This window comes from Mirounga angustirostris, unplaced genomic scaffold, assembly GCF_029215605.1.
Source record: "Mirounga angustirostris isolate CCGP_5_RB_7025 unplaced genomic scaffold, mMirAng1.0.hap1 SCAF_13, whole genome shotgun sequence".
NCBI lineage: Eukaryota > Metazoa > Chordata > Mammalia > Carnivora > Phocidae > Mirounga > Mirounga angustirostris.
Genome location: NW_026991721.1, coordinates 100,978,024 through 100,991,591, shown reverse-complemented (window position 1 = coordinate 100,991,591; position 13,568 = coordinate 100,978,024). Strand labels below are relative to the sequence as shown.

General features: G+C 35.4%; 1 protein-coding gene across 6 annotated transcripts in view; it reads left to right on the top strand.

Annotated features, from left to right (window-relative positions):
- The window catches only part of LOC123857806 (carotenoid-cleaving dioxygenase, mitochondrial), a 102,224-nt gene that overhangs the window by 82,740 nt on the left and 5,916 nt on the right, over positions 1 to 13,568 (top strand). For all 6 annotated transcript variants that reach the window (XM_064577432.1, XM_054512301.2, XM_054512300.2 and 3 more), the window contains 2 exons: positions 764 to 924; positions 1,846 to 2,013. In XM_064577432.1, the coding sequence (XP_064433502.1) occupies positions 764 to 924; positions 1,846 to 2,013 (329 nt within the window). The remainder of the gene's footprint in view (positions 1 to 763; positions 925 to 1,845; positions 2,014 to 13,568) is intronic.

The window sequence follows — 13,568 nt, the reverse complement described above, 5'->3', positions numbered from 1 at the left end:
AGGTCAGTTATGGGCTTTGAGTGCCTCTGATTTGTGTGTGGAAGTTTATCAGGTATAGCAAATGTACCAACCACTCTAGTGGGAGGTGTGGATAAAAGGGAGGCTATGCATGTGTGGGGACAGAGGATATATGACAAGTCTCTGTACCTTCCCTTTAATTTTTTTACAAAACTGAAACTGCTCTAAAAAAAGTAATGTCTTAATAAAAAAAATCATTTGACCATAAAAAAATTGACAGAATTCAAAATTTTAGGTAACTTTAAGCCACAGGTAATAATCATACATGAAAAGGTCTTGACTATATTTCCTGGGGGAAATTTATATTCTGTTTGATTGCTTCAGCTCTTTCTCAGAATATTTATTTTCTACGTTCTAAACTGTTATGGCCAATCTACTCCTGAATCCTTACCTTCAGTACAAATAGCAAATGGATTACAGAATAAACATCTTGATCACAAATGACACTTTAATATTATGCTTCTTTACTTTGTTCCTAAAACAAACAATTTGAAAAGAAAAATAAGAAAGATAAAAAGCAAGCTGATGGTATTCAACCCAAGCTATTCTAAGCAGTTCCCTTTTTTATGTAGGAACAGGAAATATGTAAAACAAAGCTGGGAAATAGTGAAGGATTATTTCTGGCTGGCTTTTGCTTAGGTCAGCAGTACTATGTCCAGGCATTCAGATAAGTCCCCGTAACTGTCACATTTCAGACAACTGTAATTTGCCAAATAACATTTTATTATTTGCTGGAACCTTTTAGGAATGACGAGGAACTATATAATCTTCATTGAACAGCCTCTAAAGATGAATTTGTGGAAAATTGTCACTTCTAGAATTCGGGGAAAGGCCTTTTCAAGTGGAATAAGCTGGGAACCCCAGTATAATACACGGTTTCATGTGGTGGATAAGCACACTGGACAGGTGGAGTATTTTGAGTATATTTATCATGAAAATTATTGGACACAAAGACACATTTTCCTGTGGTTGATTTTTACTTTCCCTGGGCATTGCTTGCATAAGACTCTCTTAATCAAGGATATTACCTTCTTCCGTAGGTAGGGCTAGCTCACTTATTAGTTAATACAGTGGGTTTTGCATATTAGAAAATTGTTGGTTTTACACTTTTAATTATCTGACTTAACTAAAATGGCATCTAGGAAATCTTCTTAGCATCTAAGCATGGATTTTTCCATATGATGATATTTGTTAAAGAGAATGCTGTTCATGCAGAGGTCTTGGAACTTTTGCACGTACTTTAATTGCTTGCTCCTGTGACTTCTTGATAGGTAAATATGATAATCCTACCAAAGTCCAAGGTGCGTGGGTTAGTTAAATATCTTTCTATACTCCTGATTAGTAGTACTATTATATTTGTCTTCTTTTAGTCTCTTTAAAGAGATAATATCCTAAATTTATTCTACCCTAATTTCATTACCAGAAAAATCCTATTTTTGGTAATGAGTGCATTTTCAAAGAGTTCGTCATAAGCTACTTAATAGCAGTATTTTCTATTTAATCATGTAAGATAGAATCCAGGATTTATTTATCCCTCAAAACCTTGGGCCATATTTCATCAGGACTTTTAAGTTCATTGTAATCATTGATTGGTTTGTATCAGATAGCTCCAGAATTCATTATTTAATATGAGATGTGATGGCTTAAAGAAGGATGCTTAAATCAAAGGTTTGCTTCTACATTCCAAATTCTACTTTTTACACTTACTAGGCCTGTCATTTAAAGGGAGGGAATCTTTTTAATTTAAACTTTGTGGGTCTGTCCCCTAAAGAAAAAAAATGAAAAAACAAAATATCTCTCTTTCATTGTTTGTATTTTCCCCTGCAGCTTCTTCCAGGAATATACTACAGTAAACCTTTTGTTACTTTTCATCAAATCAATGCCTTTGAGGACCAGGGCTGTGTTGTAATTGATTTGTGCTGTCAAGATGATGGAAGAAGCCTGGAAGTTTACCAACTACAGAATCTCAGGAAATCTGGGGAAGGGCTTGATCAGGTAAACATCTCTGATTTGTCAGGTTCTGATTGGCTTTGGAATTAGCTGTTTCTCTTGCTTCTTTGGCAGATAAGGAAGGAGAATGGTTTTGAAGACACAGCTTTGCCATTTTTTATTATTTAATACTTAAAAATAATTTGCAGTACTTACTTAATACCTAATAAATAAAAAGCATATTAAAGAAAACCAAGAGATGTGTTTTAGAGCACTTGTGATTAGTTCCTTATTACACATTCTTAAGTTACCTGGAAAGGATAACAAAATGGACTATAATATCTTAATTCTCTAATAAAAGAAAGTGTTTCAGTTCATCTAGCTGAAGGGATTCACATTTTCCTGATACTGAATCCAAGGTAAAATTTTTCCTTTGTATTATGTAATGTAAATTGTTTTGAGCTGTAGTTTTGTTTATATTTATTTTTTAAAAAAGTTTTTTAAAAAGTAGGCTCCATGCCCAGTGTGGAGCTAACGCGGGGCTTGAACTCATGACCCTGAGATCAAGACCTGAGCTGAGATCAAAAGTTGGTTGCTTAACTGACTGAGTCACCCAGGTGCCCTTGTAGTTTTATTTTTAAATCTTTTTAAAATGTTAATTTTAAAGTTACTTATACTTACAAAGCTGACCTATATTATTATAGCTGTATGATAGGTCTTGATATCTGCAGTATAAGTCCATTAGCCCTCTTCTTTTTTAAGATTGCCTGGGTTTGGGGCACCCGGGTGGCTCATTCCATTAAGCATCTGACTCTTGGTTTCGGCTGGGGTCATGATCTCATGGGTTGTTGGATCTAGCCCTTCATCAGGCTCCATGAGAGCCCGCTTGAAGATTCTCTCCTTCTGTCCCTACCCCCACTTGCATGCACTCTCTCTCTCTAAAATGAATAAATAAATCTTTTTTAAAGATTGCCTGGGTTTCTCTTGGCCTTTTTGCATTTCCATAAATTTTAGAATCAACTTAACAGTTTTGCAAATTAAAAAAAACCTGATTGAGATCATGTTGCAACTATAGATCAATTTGGGGATAATTGGTATCTTTATTACAGTAAGAAATATTAAGTCTTCAATCCATGAATATGGAATATCTTTCCATTTATTTGAGTCTTCTAAAGTTTCCCTCAGTAATGTCTATTGTTTTCAGTGTCAGGATATTACATATCTTTTGTTAAAGTTATCCCTAGGCATTAAATGTGTTTTGAAACTATTATAAATTGTATCTTTTAAATTTTCATTTTCTATTTTTGCTGGTATTGATTGATTTTGTATATTTATGTCATATTTAGAGACCTTGCTAAATTCACTTATTAGGCTTTAAATAGTTGAACTATAGGTTATTTTAAATTTTCTATGTATATAATCATGTTATCTGAAATAGTGACAGTTTCATTTCTTTCCAGTACTTATATACCTTTTATTTCTTTTTCTTGCCTTATTATACTAGCTAGGACCTCAAATTGAAAAGAAGTGATGATAGCAGTAATAATTTTCCCCATCTCATTTGGAAAATGTTTAATAATCCACCATTAAGTATGAAATTGCTATAAGTATTTTTGTAGATACCTTTATCAGATTATCTTAGTGGTGCTTTTGATGAATAAGCATGTTCCAATATATCAGTTTTTTTCTTTATGAGTAATACATTATACATCCTGTCTCAGACATCTTCCCATCATAAGGTCATGAAAATATTTTCCCATATTACCTCTAGAAGAATTTGTAATTCTAAAAATTAAGTACCCATATATGTATTGTTCTGTTTCTGGACTCTATATTCTGTTCCATTGGTCTCCTTATGTATTCTTGTGCCAGTATGCCATTGTTCTGATTACTGTCACTGTATAAAAAATCTTGATGTTTGGCAGATCAGGTCCTCCTAATTTTTTCTTCTATAATAAGTGTCATGGCCATTCCCTGGCCCTCTACATTTTGGAATAAATTTTAGAATCAGCTTGTAAGTTTCTACACACACACAAAAATAAAAACAAAAAACCTGTTAGATTTTAATTGCATTTGCACTGAATCTATGTATTAATTTGAGGGAAGATTAACATCTTTACATGATGTTGATTCTTCCAGTACATGAACACAATATATCTTTCCATTTATCATTTCTTTAAAGTGTTTTATAGCTGTCTGGGTACACATTTTGTACATCTTTTGGATTATAAAAAAGATTATTAAATTATTAGATTTACTTCTAGGTATTTTATATATATGTAAGAATGTATATATATATATATATATATATACATATATATATTTTTTTTTTTTTGAGAGAGAGAGAGAGCATGGGTTGGGGGAGGGACAAAGGAGAGGGAGAGAGAGAATCTTAGCAGGCTCCATGCTCAGTGCAGGGCCTGAGATGGGGCTTGATCTCACGACCCTGAGATCATGACCTGAGCTGAGATCAAGAAGTGGACACTTGGGCGCCTGGGTGGCTCAGTTGGTTAAGCGACTGCCTTCGGCTCAGGTCATGATCCTGGAGTCCTGGGATCGAGTCCCACATCGGGCTCCCTGCTCAGCAGGGAGTCTGCTTCTCCCTCTGACCCTCCTCCCTCTCATGCTCTCTCTATCTCATTCTCTCTCTCAAATAAATAAATAAAATCTTTAGAAAAAAAAAAAAGAATTGGACACTTAACTGACTGAGCCACTCAGATGCCCTAGGTATTTGATATTATTTTATTTTATTATTTTTTAAAAAGATTTATTTATTTGAGAGAGAGAGAGCATGAGTGGGGGCAGAGACAGTGGGAGAGGGAGAAGGAGAAGCAGACTCCCCACTGAGCAGGGAGCCCAACATGGGGCTTGATCCCAGGACCCCGAGATCATGACCTGAGCTGAAGGCAGATGCTTAAATGACTGAGCTACCCAGACACCCCTTGATATTATTTTATATTAATTTAAATGTTATTTACTTTCTCTTTCATTTATGTTAATACTGCTGTATGGCAATATGATTGATTTTTTTATTGATCTTGTATTCAGTAATGAATACAGTAATTCAGTAATTCTAATAATTTATAGATTCTTTAGATTTTGTACATCTACAATCATATCTTATGCAAGTAATGATGGTTTTCTTTTCTTCCTTTCCAAACTAGTTATTGGTTTTCTTTTTCTTGCTTTACTTCACTGCATCTCCAGTACAGTGTTGAGTGTAAGTAGTGATGGTTGGCATCCTTATCTGGTACCTAATCTGAGAGGAACAGTTTTCAACCTTTTACTATTAAGTATGCTGTTTGATATAGATTTTAAAAAACAAAAAACAAACAAACTAGTAGACTTTGTTTTTTAGAGAAGTTTTAAGTTGAAAGAAAAATCAAGCAGAACATACAGAGAACTCCCATGTATATTCCCTTCCCCCTTATCGCCCCAGGTTTCCCTATTGTTAATATCTTGCCTTGGTGTGGTATATTTGTTACAGTTGATGAACCAATATTTATATATTATTACTAACTAAAGTCCATAATTTACATGAGGTTTCACTCTTTGTGTTGTACAATTCTATGGGTTTTGACAAATGCATAAGGTCATGTATCCATCATTACATATAGTACCATAAAGAATAGTTTCCCTACCCTAAAAATACCATCTCCTACCTGTTCTTCCCTCCCCACCCTCCTCAACACCTGGCAACTAGTAATCTTTTTACTGTCAATATAGTTTTTCCTTTTCCAAGATGTCATATAATTGGACTCCTAGACTATGTAGCTTTTTCAGACTGGCCCTTTTTTTTTTTTTAACATTATTTATTTATTTATTTGAAAGAGAGAGAATGAGCGGGGAGAGGGGCAGAGGGAAAGAGAGAAGCAGACTCGCCACTGAGCAGGGAGCCTGATAAGGGGTTTGATCCCAGGTCCCTGAGATCATTGCCTGAGCCAAAGACAGAGGCTTAACCGACTGAGCCACCCAGGCGCCCCTCAGACTGGCTTTTTTCACTTAGTAATATGTGTTTAAGGTTTCTCCATGTCTTTTGGTGGCTTGATAGCTCATTTTTCTCATCACTGAATAATATTCTATTGTATATATGTACCACAGTTTGTTTATCCTTTCATTTATTGGAGGATATCTTGGTTGCTTTCAGTTTTTGGTAAATATAAATAAAACTACTATAAACATTTGTGGGCAGGTTTTGTGTGGACATAAGTTATTGATAGATTTTTCTTTAAAGATTTTATTTATTTATCAGAGAGAGAGCGAGTGAGAGTGCACACAAGCAGGGAGAGTGGCAGGCAGAGGGAGAAGGAGGCTCCCCGTTGAGCAATGAGCCCCATGTGGGACTTGATCCCAGGATGCTGGGATCATGACCCGAGTTGGAGGCAGACACTTAACTGACTGAGCCACCCAGGTGCCACAATAGATTTTTAAAAAAATTTTTTTAATTTTTATTTATTTATTTACTTTAAAAATTTTTTTTAAGATTTTATTTATTCATTCGAGACACAGAGATACAGCGAGCGAGCGAGAGAGAGAGAGAGAGAGAGAGAGCATGAGCAGGGGGAGAGGCAGAGGGAGAAGCAGGCTCCCTGCTGAGCCAGGAGCAGGATGTGGGGCTTGATCCCAGGACCCTGGGATCATGACCTGAGCTGAAGGCAGACGCTTAACGACTAAGCCACCTAGGCGCCCCTAGATTTTTTTTTAAAGATGAGTTTTGCTTGCTTAGGAAAATTCCCTTTTACTTACAGTTTACTAAGAATTTCTATCATGGATGGATGTTGGATTTTATTTTATTTTTTCTGTATTATTGAGATAATCACATGACTTATCCTTTATGTCATCAATGTGGTGAAGTATACTGATTAATTTAAGAAATGGTTATAACACCTATTTATTGATTTTTGAATATGAAGCTTAACCTTTCATTCCTGAACCAAATACCAACTGGTTGCAATGTATTTTTCTTTTAATATTGTTAGATTTACTGTATTAATATTTTGTTTAGGTTATTTTTGCATGTATTTTCTGAATAAAATTGGCCTATAATTTTTCTTTCTTATAATGTCCTTGTTAAATTTTGGTATTAAGGCTTTGCTGATCTCATACAGTGAGTTGGAAATTGTTCTCTCTTCTCTGCAGAATGTGTAAGATTGGCATTATTTCTTAAATGTTTGGAATAATTCAAGAAGTAAGCCATCTGGGCCTGCAAATTTCCTTATAGTTAGATCTTAAATTATGAATTCCTTTTTTTTTTTTTAGATTTTATTTATTTATTTGACAGAGAGCGCAAGAGAGCACAAGCAGGGGGAGCAGCAGAGGGAGAGGGAGAAGCAAGCTCTCTGCTCAATAGGGAGCCTGCTGTGGGGCTCAATTCCAGGACCCTGGGACCATGACCTGAGCCAAAGGCAGACGCTTAACCGACTGAACCACCTAGGCACCCCTTAAATTATGAATTCTATTTCCTTAATAATATAGGATTATTCTGATTTTCTATTTCTTATTGTATCAAATTTGGTAAATTGGGGTTTTCTAGAAATTTATCCATGTCATCTAAAATTTCAAGTATATTTACCTGATGTTATTCCTAATATCATTCTGTGTTTTTAAAAAAATGTACCTAGGGTTAATTGATACCACCTGTTTTTATTCCTGATATGGTTATTTTTTCCTGTCTTTTTTGTTCATTTGCTTAAGCTTGCCAGGGTCTTAGCAATTTAATGAAGCTTTTAAAAAAGGACTATCTTTTCGGCTTTGTTGATCCTCTTTAATGTGTGTTTTCCATTTCATCAATTTTTGTTCTTATTTTTATTATTTCCTTTTCTACTTTCTTTTTCAAGTTTTTATTTAAATTCTAGTTAGTTAAAGTGTAATACTAGTTGCAGGAGTAGAATTTAGTGATTCAACACCCAGTGCTCATCACAAGTGCACTCCTTAATCCCCAGCCCCCATCCCCCAACCCCCAACCACCTCCCCTCCAGCAGCCCTCAGTGTGTTCTCTATAGTTAAGAGTCTGTTTTATGGTTTGTGTCTCTCTTTTTTTCTTTTCCCCCTATGTTCATCTGTTTGTTTCTTAAATTCCACATATGAATGAAACTATGGTATTTGTCTTTCTCTGGCTTTTTCTACTTTCTTTGTGCTTAATGTGCCCTCTTTCTGGGGCGTCTGGGTGGCTCAGTCGTTAAGCGTCTGCCTTCAGCTCAGGTCATGATCCCAGGGTCCTGGGATCGAGCCCCGCATCGGGCTCCCTGCTCAGCAGGAAGCCTGCTTCTCCCTCTCCCACTCCCCCTGCTTGTGTTCCTGCTCTCGCTATCTCTGTCAAATAAATAAAATCTTTAAAAAAAAATGTGCCCTCTTTCTAACTAAGGATGTGGATCCTTAGTTTGTTATTTTTCATCCTTTCCCCCACAACATGTATCTTTGAGATGATGAATTTCTCTTTAGCTGCATCCCACAAGTTTTGATATGTTTTATTTTTATTACTTTTCAGTTAAAGAATTTTCTCTCATTGAGATGTCTTCTTTCAAATGTGTTTTAAAAATTTCAAATGTATTGGGATTTTTCTAGTTATTTTCTGCCATTGATTTCCAGCTTAATTGTGCTGTGTGTTTTTAAATTTATAAAATTTATTGAGATTTGCTTTATGACCCAGAATAAGATCATTTTTAAATGCTTCATGTATATTTAAAATAATGTATATTCTGAATTTTGGATGTAGTGTTTTGTATATGTCAATTAGGTCATATTTATTTATAATATCCAAATTGTGTCTATTTTTATTAATTGCTGTTTATTATATAAGGTTCTGATATAACATGGGAGGCATATTGAAATCTCTTACACTATAGATTTTTCTGTTTCTTTTTTTTATTATGTTATGTTATGTTAATCACCATACATTACATCATTAGTTTTTGATGTAGTGTTCCATTCATTGTTTGTGTATAACACCCAGTGCTCCATGCAGTATGTGCCCTCTTTAATACCCATCACTGGGCTAACCCATCCCCCCACCCCCCTCCCCTCTAGAACCCTCAGTTTGTTTCTCAGAGTCCATAGTCTCTCATGGTTTGTCTCCCCCTCCGATTTCCCCCCCTTCATTCTTCCCTTCCTGCTATCTTTTTCTTCTTCTTTTTTTTTAACATATAATGTATTATCTATTTCAGAGGTACAGGTCTGTGATTCAGCAGTCTTACACAATTCACAGTGCTCACCATAGCACATACCCTCCCCAATGTCTATCACCCAGCCACCCTTTTTATAGTTATGTTAATTTTATTTAATTTTATTTTTTTAAGTAAACTCTACCCCCACCATGGGGCTTGAACTCATGACCTATCCCAAGATCAAGAGTCAGATACTCTACCAACTGAGCCATCCAGACACCCCTATAGTTATGTTAATTTTTACTTTATATATTTTGGTGCTCTGTTATTATGGACATACAAATTTAACTTGTTTTACCTTGATAATTTATTGAACATTTATTTCTGAGTAATGGTTTTTGCCTTAAAGTCTACTTTTTGCTTAGTGTTTGCCTGCTCTAACTTTTCCATTCTTTTACTTTTAATCTTTCTAAATGTATACCATGTAAGCAACATATATTTTAAAAATCCATTGTGCTAATTCTTGACTTTTTTTTTTGAAGATTTATTTGTTTGAGAGAGGGTGTACATGCATGTGTGTGGTGGGGAGGAGCAAAGGGAGAGAGACAGAATCCTCAAGCAGACTCTCCACTGAGCGTGGAGCCCGCAGTGGGGCTCAATCCCAGGACTCATGATCCCAGGATCATGTCCTGAGCTGAAATCAAGAGTCAGTCACTTAACTGACTGAGCCACCCAGGTGCCCCTAATTCTTGACTTTTAATTGAGCATTTAGTTGGAATAATCACCTATATTGAGGCTTAAAAATCCCATGTTACCATTCACTTCCTATTTGTGTCATTGTTCTTTCTCTCTCTTTTTTTGCCTTCTTTGGATTGGTTGAGTATATTTTATTGTTTCATTTCCATCTCCCCTTCCTCAAACCTCATTCCACCCTCTGCCCATTAGCTTGGTATACATTCTTTTAGTGGTTATTTTAGAGATTACAATATGCATTCTTCATTTAACACAATATATTATAAATTGGTTCTTTTAATTCTTTGCAGACAATGCAAGAACTCTGGACACTTATATTTACACACACATTTATACTTATATTCCCAATTTATACACTACTGTTGAATATTTTAATTTTCTCTCTATTAAACCCTACAAGGCATTATTACTAATGTTGCTTTATGTAATCATAGTTCCCAATACTACCCATTTCCCCACATCTGTACCGTTCAATTGCTCTTAATTCCTCTCTGTCTCTCTGAGCTTCCATGTGGAATCATTTTCTTCCTGACAGAAGAACATCTTTTAGTATTTCCTTTGGTTCAGATATGCTGGTGATGAGATCTATATTTTTGCCTGTAAAAAAAGTGTCTTTATTTTACCTTCTTTCTTGAAGGATGTTTTCATTGGATAAAGAATTCCAGGTTGTTAGTTATTTTATTTTGACACTTTAAAGATATTTGATTGTATTCTGATTTCTGTTGAGAAATCAGTAGTCAGTCTAAGGTTTGCTCCTTTGAAGTTGATCATTTTTCCTCCTCTGATTTTAAAATCTTCTCTTTGATTTTCTGTAGTTAGTCCTATGATATCTCTCAATATGGTTTTCTTTTTATTTATTTTATGTGGGTGTTTTTAGGGATACTTGAATCTATGGTTCAATGTCTTTCAGTAGTTTTTGAAAAATGTCACTTATTATTTCTTCAAATGTTGCATTTGGTAAATCCTTTCTCTTCTGGCTGGGTCCACAGTACACATATGTCACTCCTTTTCACTCTGTCCATCTGTTGCTTATGTTCTGTTTAGTATTTACCATCCTTGTGTCTCTCTAAGCATCTTGTTTTGGATATTTCCTTATCTAACAGTTCATTCTTTCTTCAGCTGTGTCTATTCTGCTGTTAAACCTTGCTACTCAATTCTTTTTTTTTTTTTTTAAAGATTTTATTTATTTATTTGACAGAGAGAGACACAGCGAGAGAGGGAACACAAGCAGGGGGAGTGGGAGAGGGAGAAGCAGGCTCCCCGCAGAGCAGGGAGCCCGATGCAGGACTCGATCCCAGGACCCCGGGACCATGACCTGAGCCGAAGGCAGTCGCTTAACCAACTGAGCCACCCAGGCGCCCATTGCTACTCAATTCTTAAACTCCCATCGCATTTTTCAGTTCTAGAATTTTAATTTGCTTCTCTTTTATCATTTTTAGTTCTCTGCTACAATGCTCAGTTTAAAAGAATTTCCTCCAACATATTCAGAATACTTAGTCTGATAGCTTCTATTATCTGGATCCCTTGTGGCTCTGTTTCTGTTGTTATCTTGTTTTGTTTTGTTTTTTAATCATACTCTCTTGTCTTCTCATGCACTCGCTAATTTTTATTGTGTACAGAATATTGTGTTTGAAAATTTGTAGAGATATTTTGAGATCCAGGATGATATTATGCTCCTCCAGAGAAAATTTTTTTTTGCTTTTGGCAGATTGCTAGGGTATATGATCAGTTCCAGATATTCTTAAATCTAGTTATAGGGATTGAGATATTTTGAAGCAGGGTACAGTCCCTGAAAGAGCTGGACTATTTCTTGTTTATTCTTACTCTTAGGTGCTGACCTAAGGAGTCCTGACCCAAAGAACTAGGGGTTTATCAGGGCTTCTCCTTTTTGGCAGTCATTGAACTCCACATTTTGTCCCTCTAGTTCCTCAAAACTATCAAATCTCTACTCACTAGGGTCAAGTGGTGGGGGAGTTGGTGTGGCTATATCTTTAAAAATAAGTAGTGTGAAGGATCTTCGTGGTGATTTTATATTTTGAATGTGGTGGTGATCACATGAATTTACACATGATAAAATTGCATGGAACTAAATACACACACACACATACATGAGTGAATGTTCAACTGGTGAAATCTGAATAAAGTTGGTGGATTATATCAATGTAAATTTTCCAGCTGTGATATTGTTGTGTTGTTATGCAAGATGTTATCATTGGTGAATCTGGATGAAGGATACATGTCATCTCTGCATTATTATTTTTTTATGTGATAAAATATACATAACATAAAATTTACCATTTTAACCATTTTTAGGTGTTCAGTGGCATGAGTACATGAACACTGTTGTGCAGCCATACCCATTGTCCATTTCCAGATTTTTTCATCATCCCTAACAGAAACTCTACCCATTAAATAACAAGTCTCTATTCCCCCTCTCTCTATTCTACTTTCTGTTTCTATGCATTTGCCTACTCTGGGTACCTAATATAAGTGGAAGCAGACAAGATTTATTTTTTGTGTGTTTGGCTTATTTTATTTAGCATAATCCTTTCGAGGGTCATCCATGTTTTAATATGTATCAGAATCTCATTCCTGTTAAAGGTTAAATATTTCCTTGTATGTCTATACTACATTTTGCTTATCTATTCATCTGTTGGTGGACATTTGGGTTGTTTTTTTACCTTTCAGCTATTGTGAATAATGCTGTCATGAACATTGGCATACAAATATCTATTTGAGTCCCTGTTTTAAATTCTTTTTGTTTATACCTGTAAGTGGAATTGCCAGATCCTATGATAATTCTATATCTAACTGTTTGAGGAACTGCCAGACTGTTGTCCACAGCAGCTGCACTTTGCACAGGGGTCCAATTTCTCCACAATCTCACCAGCACCTGTTATTTTCTGTTTTTGATTTTGTTTTGTTTTCATTTTTTTGACAATAGTCACCCTAGTGGGTGTGAAGTAGTATCTCATTGTGGTTTTGATTTGTATTTCCCTAAGGACTAATGATGTTGAGCATCTTTTCATGTACTTATTGGCCATTTGTATATTTTGTATATATTTGTATATTTTTGGCAAAATGTTTATTCTAGTTTCTTGTATATTTTGTATATATTTGTATATTTTTGGCAAAATGTTTATTCTAGTTTATTCTAGTTTCTTGCCCATTTTTTAAATCAATTGTTTATTTTTCTGGATTATTTCATGCCAATCTGCAGTGATCTGAAGATTAAAAAGTTTAATAAAAAAATTCTTTCATTTTCTCAGCCTTTCAGCTGCCTTTTCCTAGAAGCAGCTGATATGAGGGAACAAGTTGCCCCCAGTATCTTGTTTACCTGTGGGTTTCCTTCTCCCTCCAAATCTCTGCCATATTGATCTTCACTGCCTTTTTAGCCCACCAGTGCCTTCACACAGCTGTTTTGAGCATCTTTTTTTTTTTTTTTTAAGATTTTATTTATTTATTCATGAGAGACAGAGAGAGAGAGAGAGAAGCAGAGGGAGAAGCAGGCACCCAAGGAGCAGGGAGCCTGATGCGGGACCCGATCCCAGGACCCCGAGATCATGACCTGAGCCGAAGGCAGACACTCAACCATCTGAGCCACCCAGGCGCCCCTGTTTTAAACATCTTGTCCAGCTTCTTTAGCTGTTCTCAGTGGGACAGTTGATCCACATCAACTCTTTTTGTTCAGCTATGGTTTTGCAAAAGGAAAAAAAAAGTTTAAATAAATTTAAAAGTAATTATAAAAATCTAACTCTTTGTAAA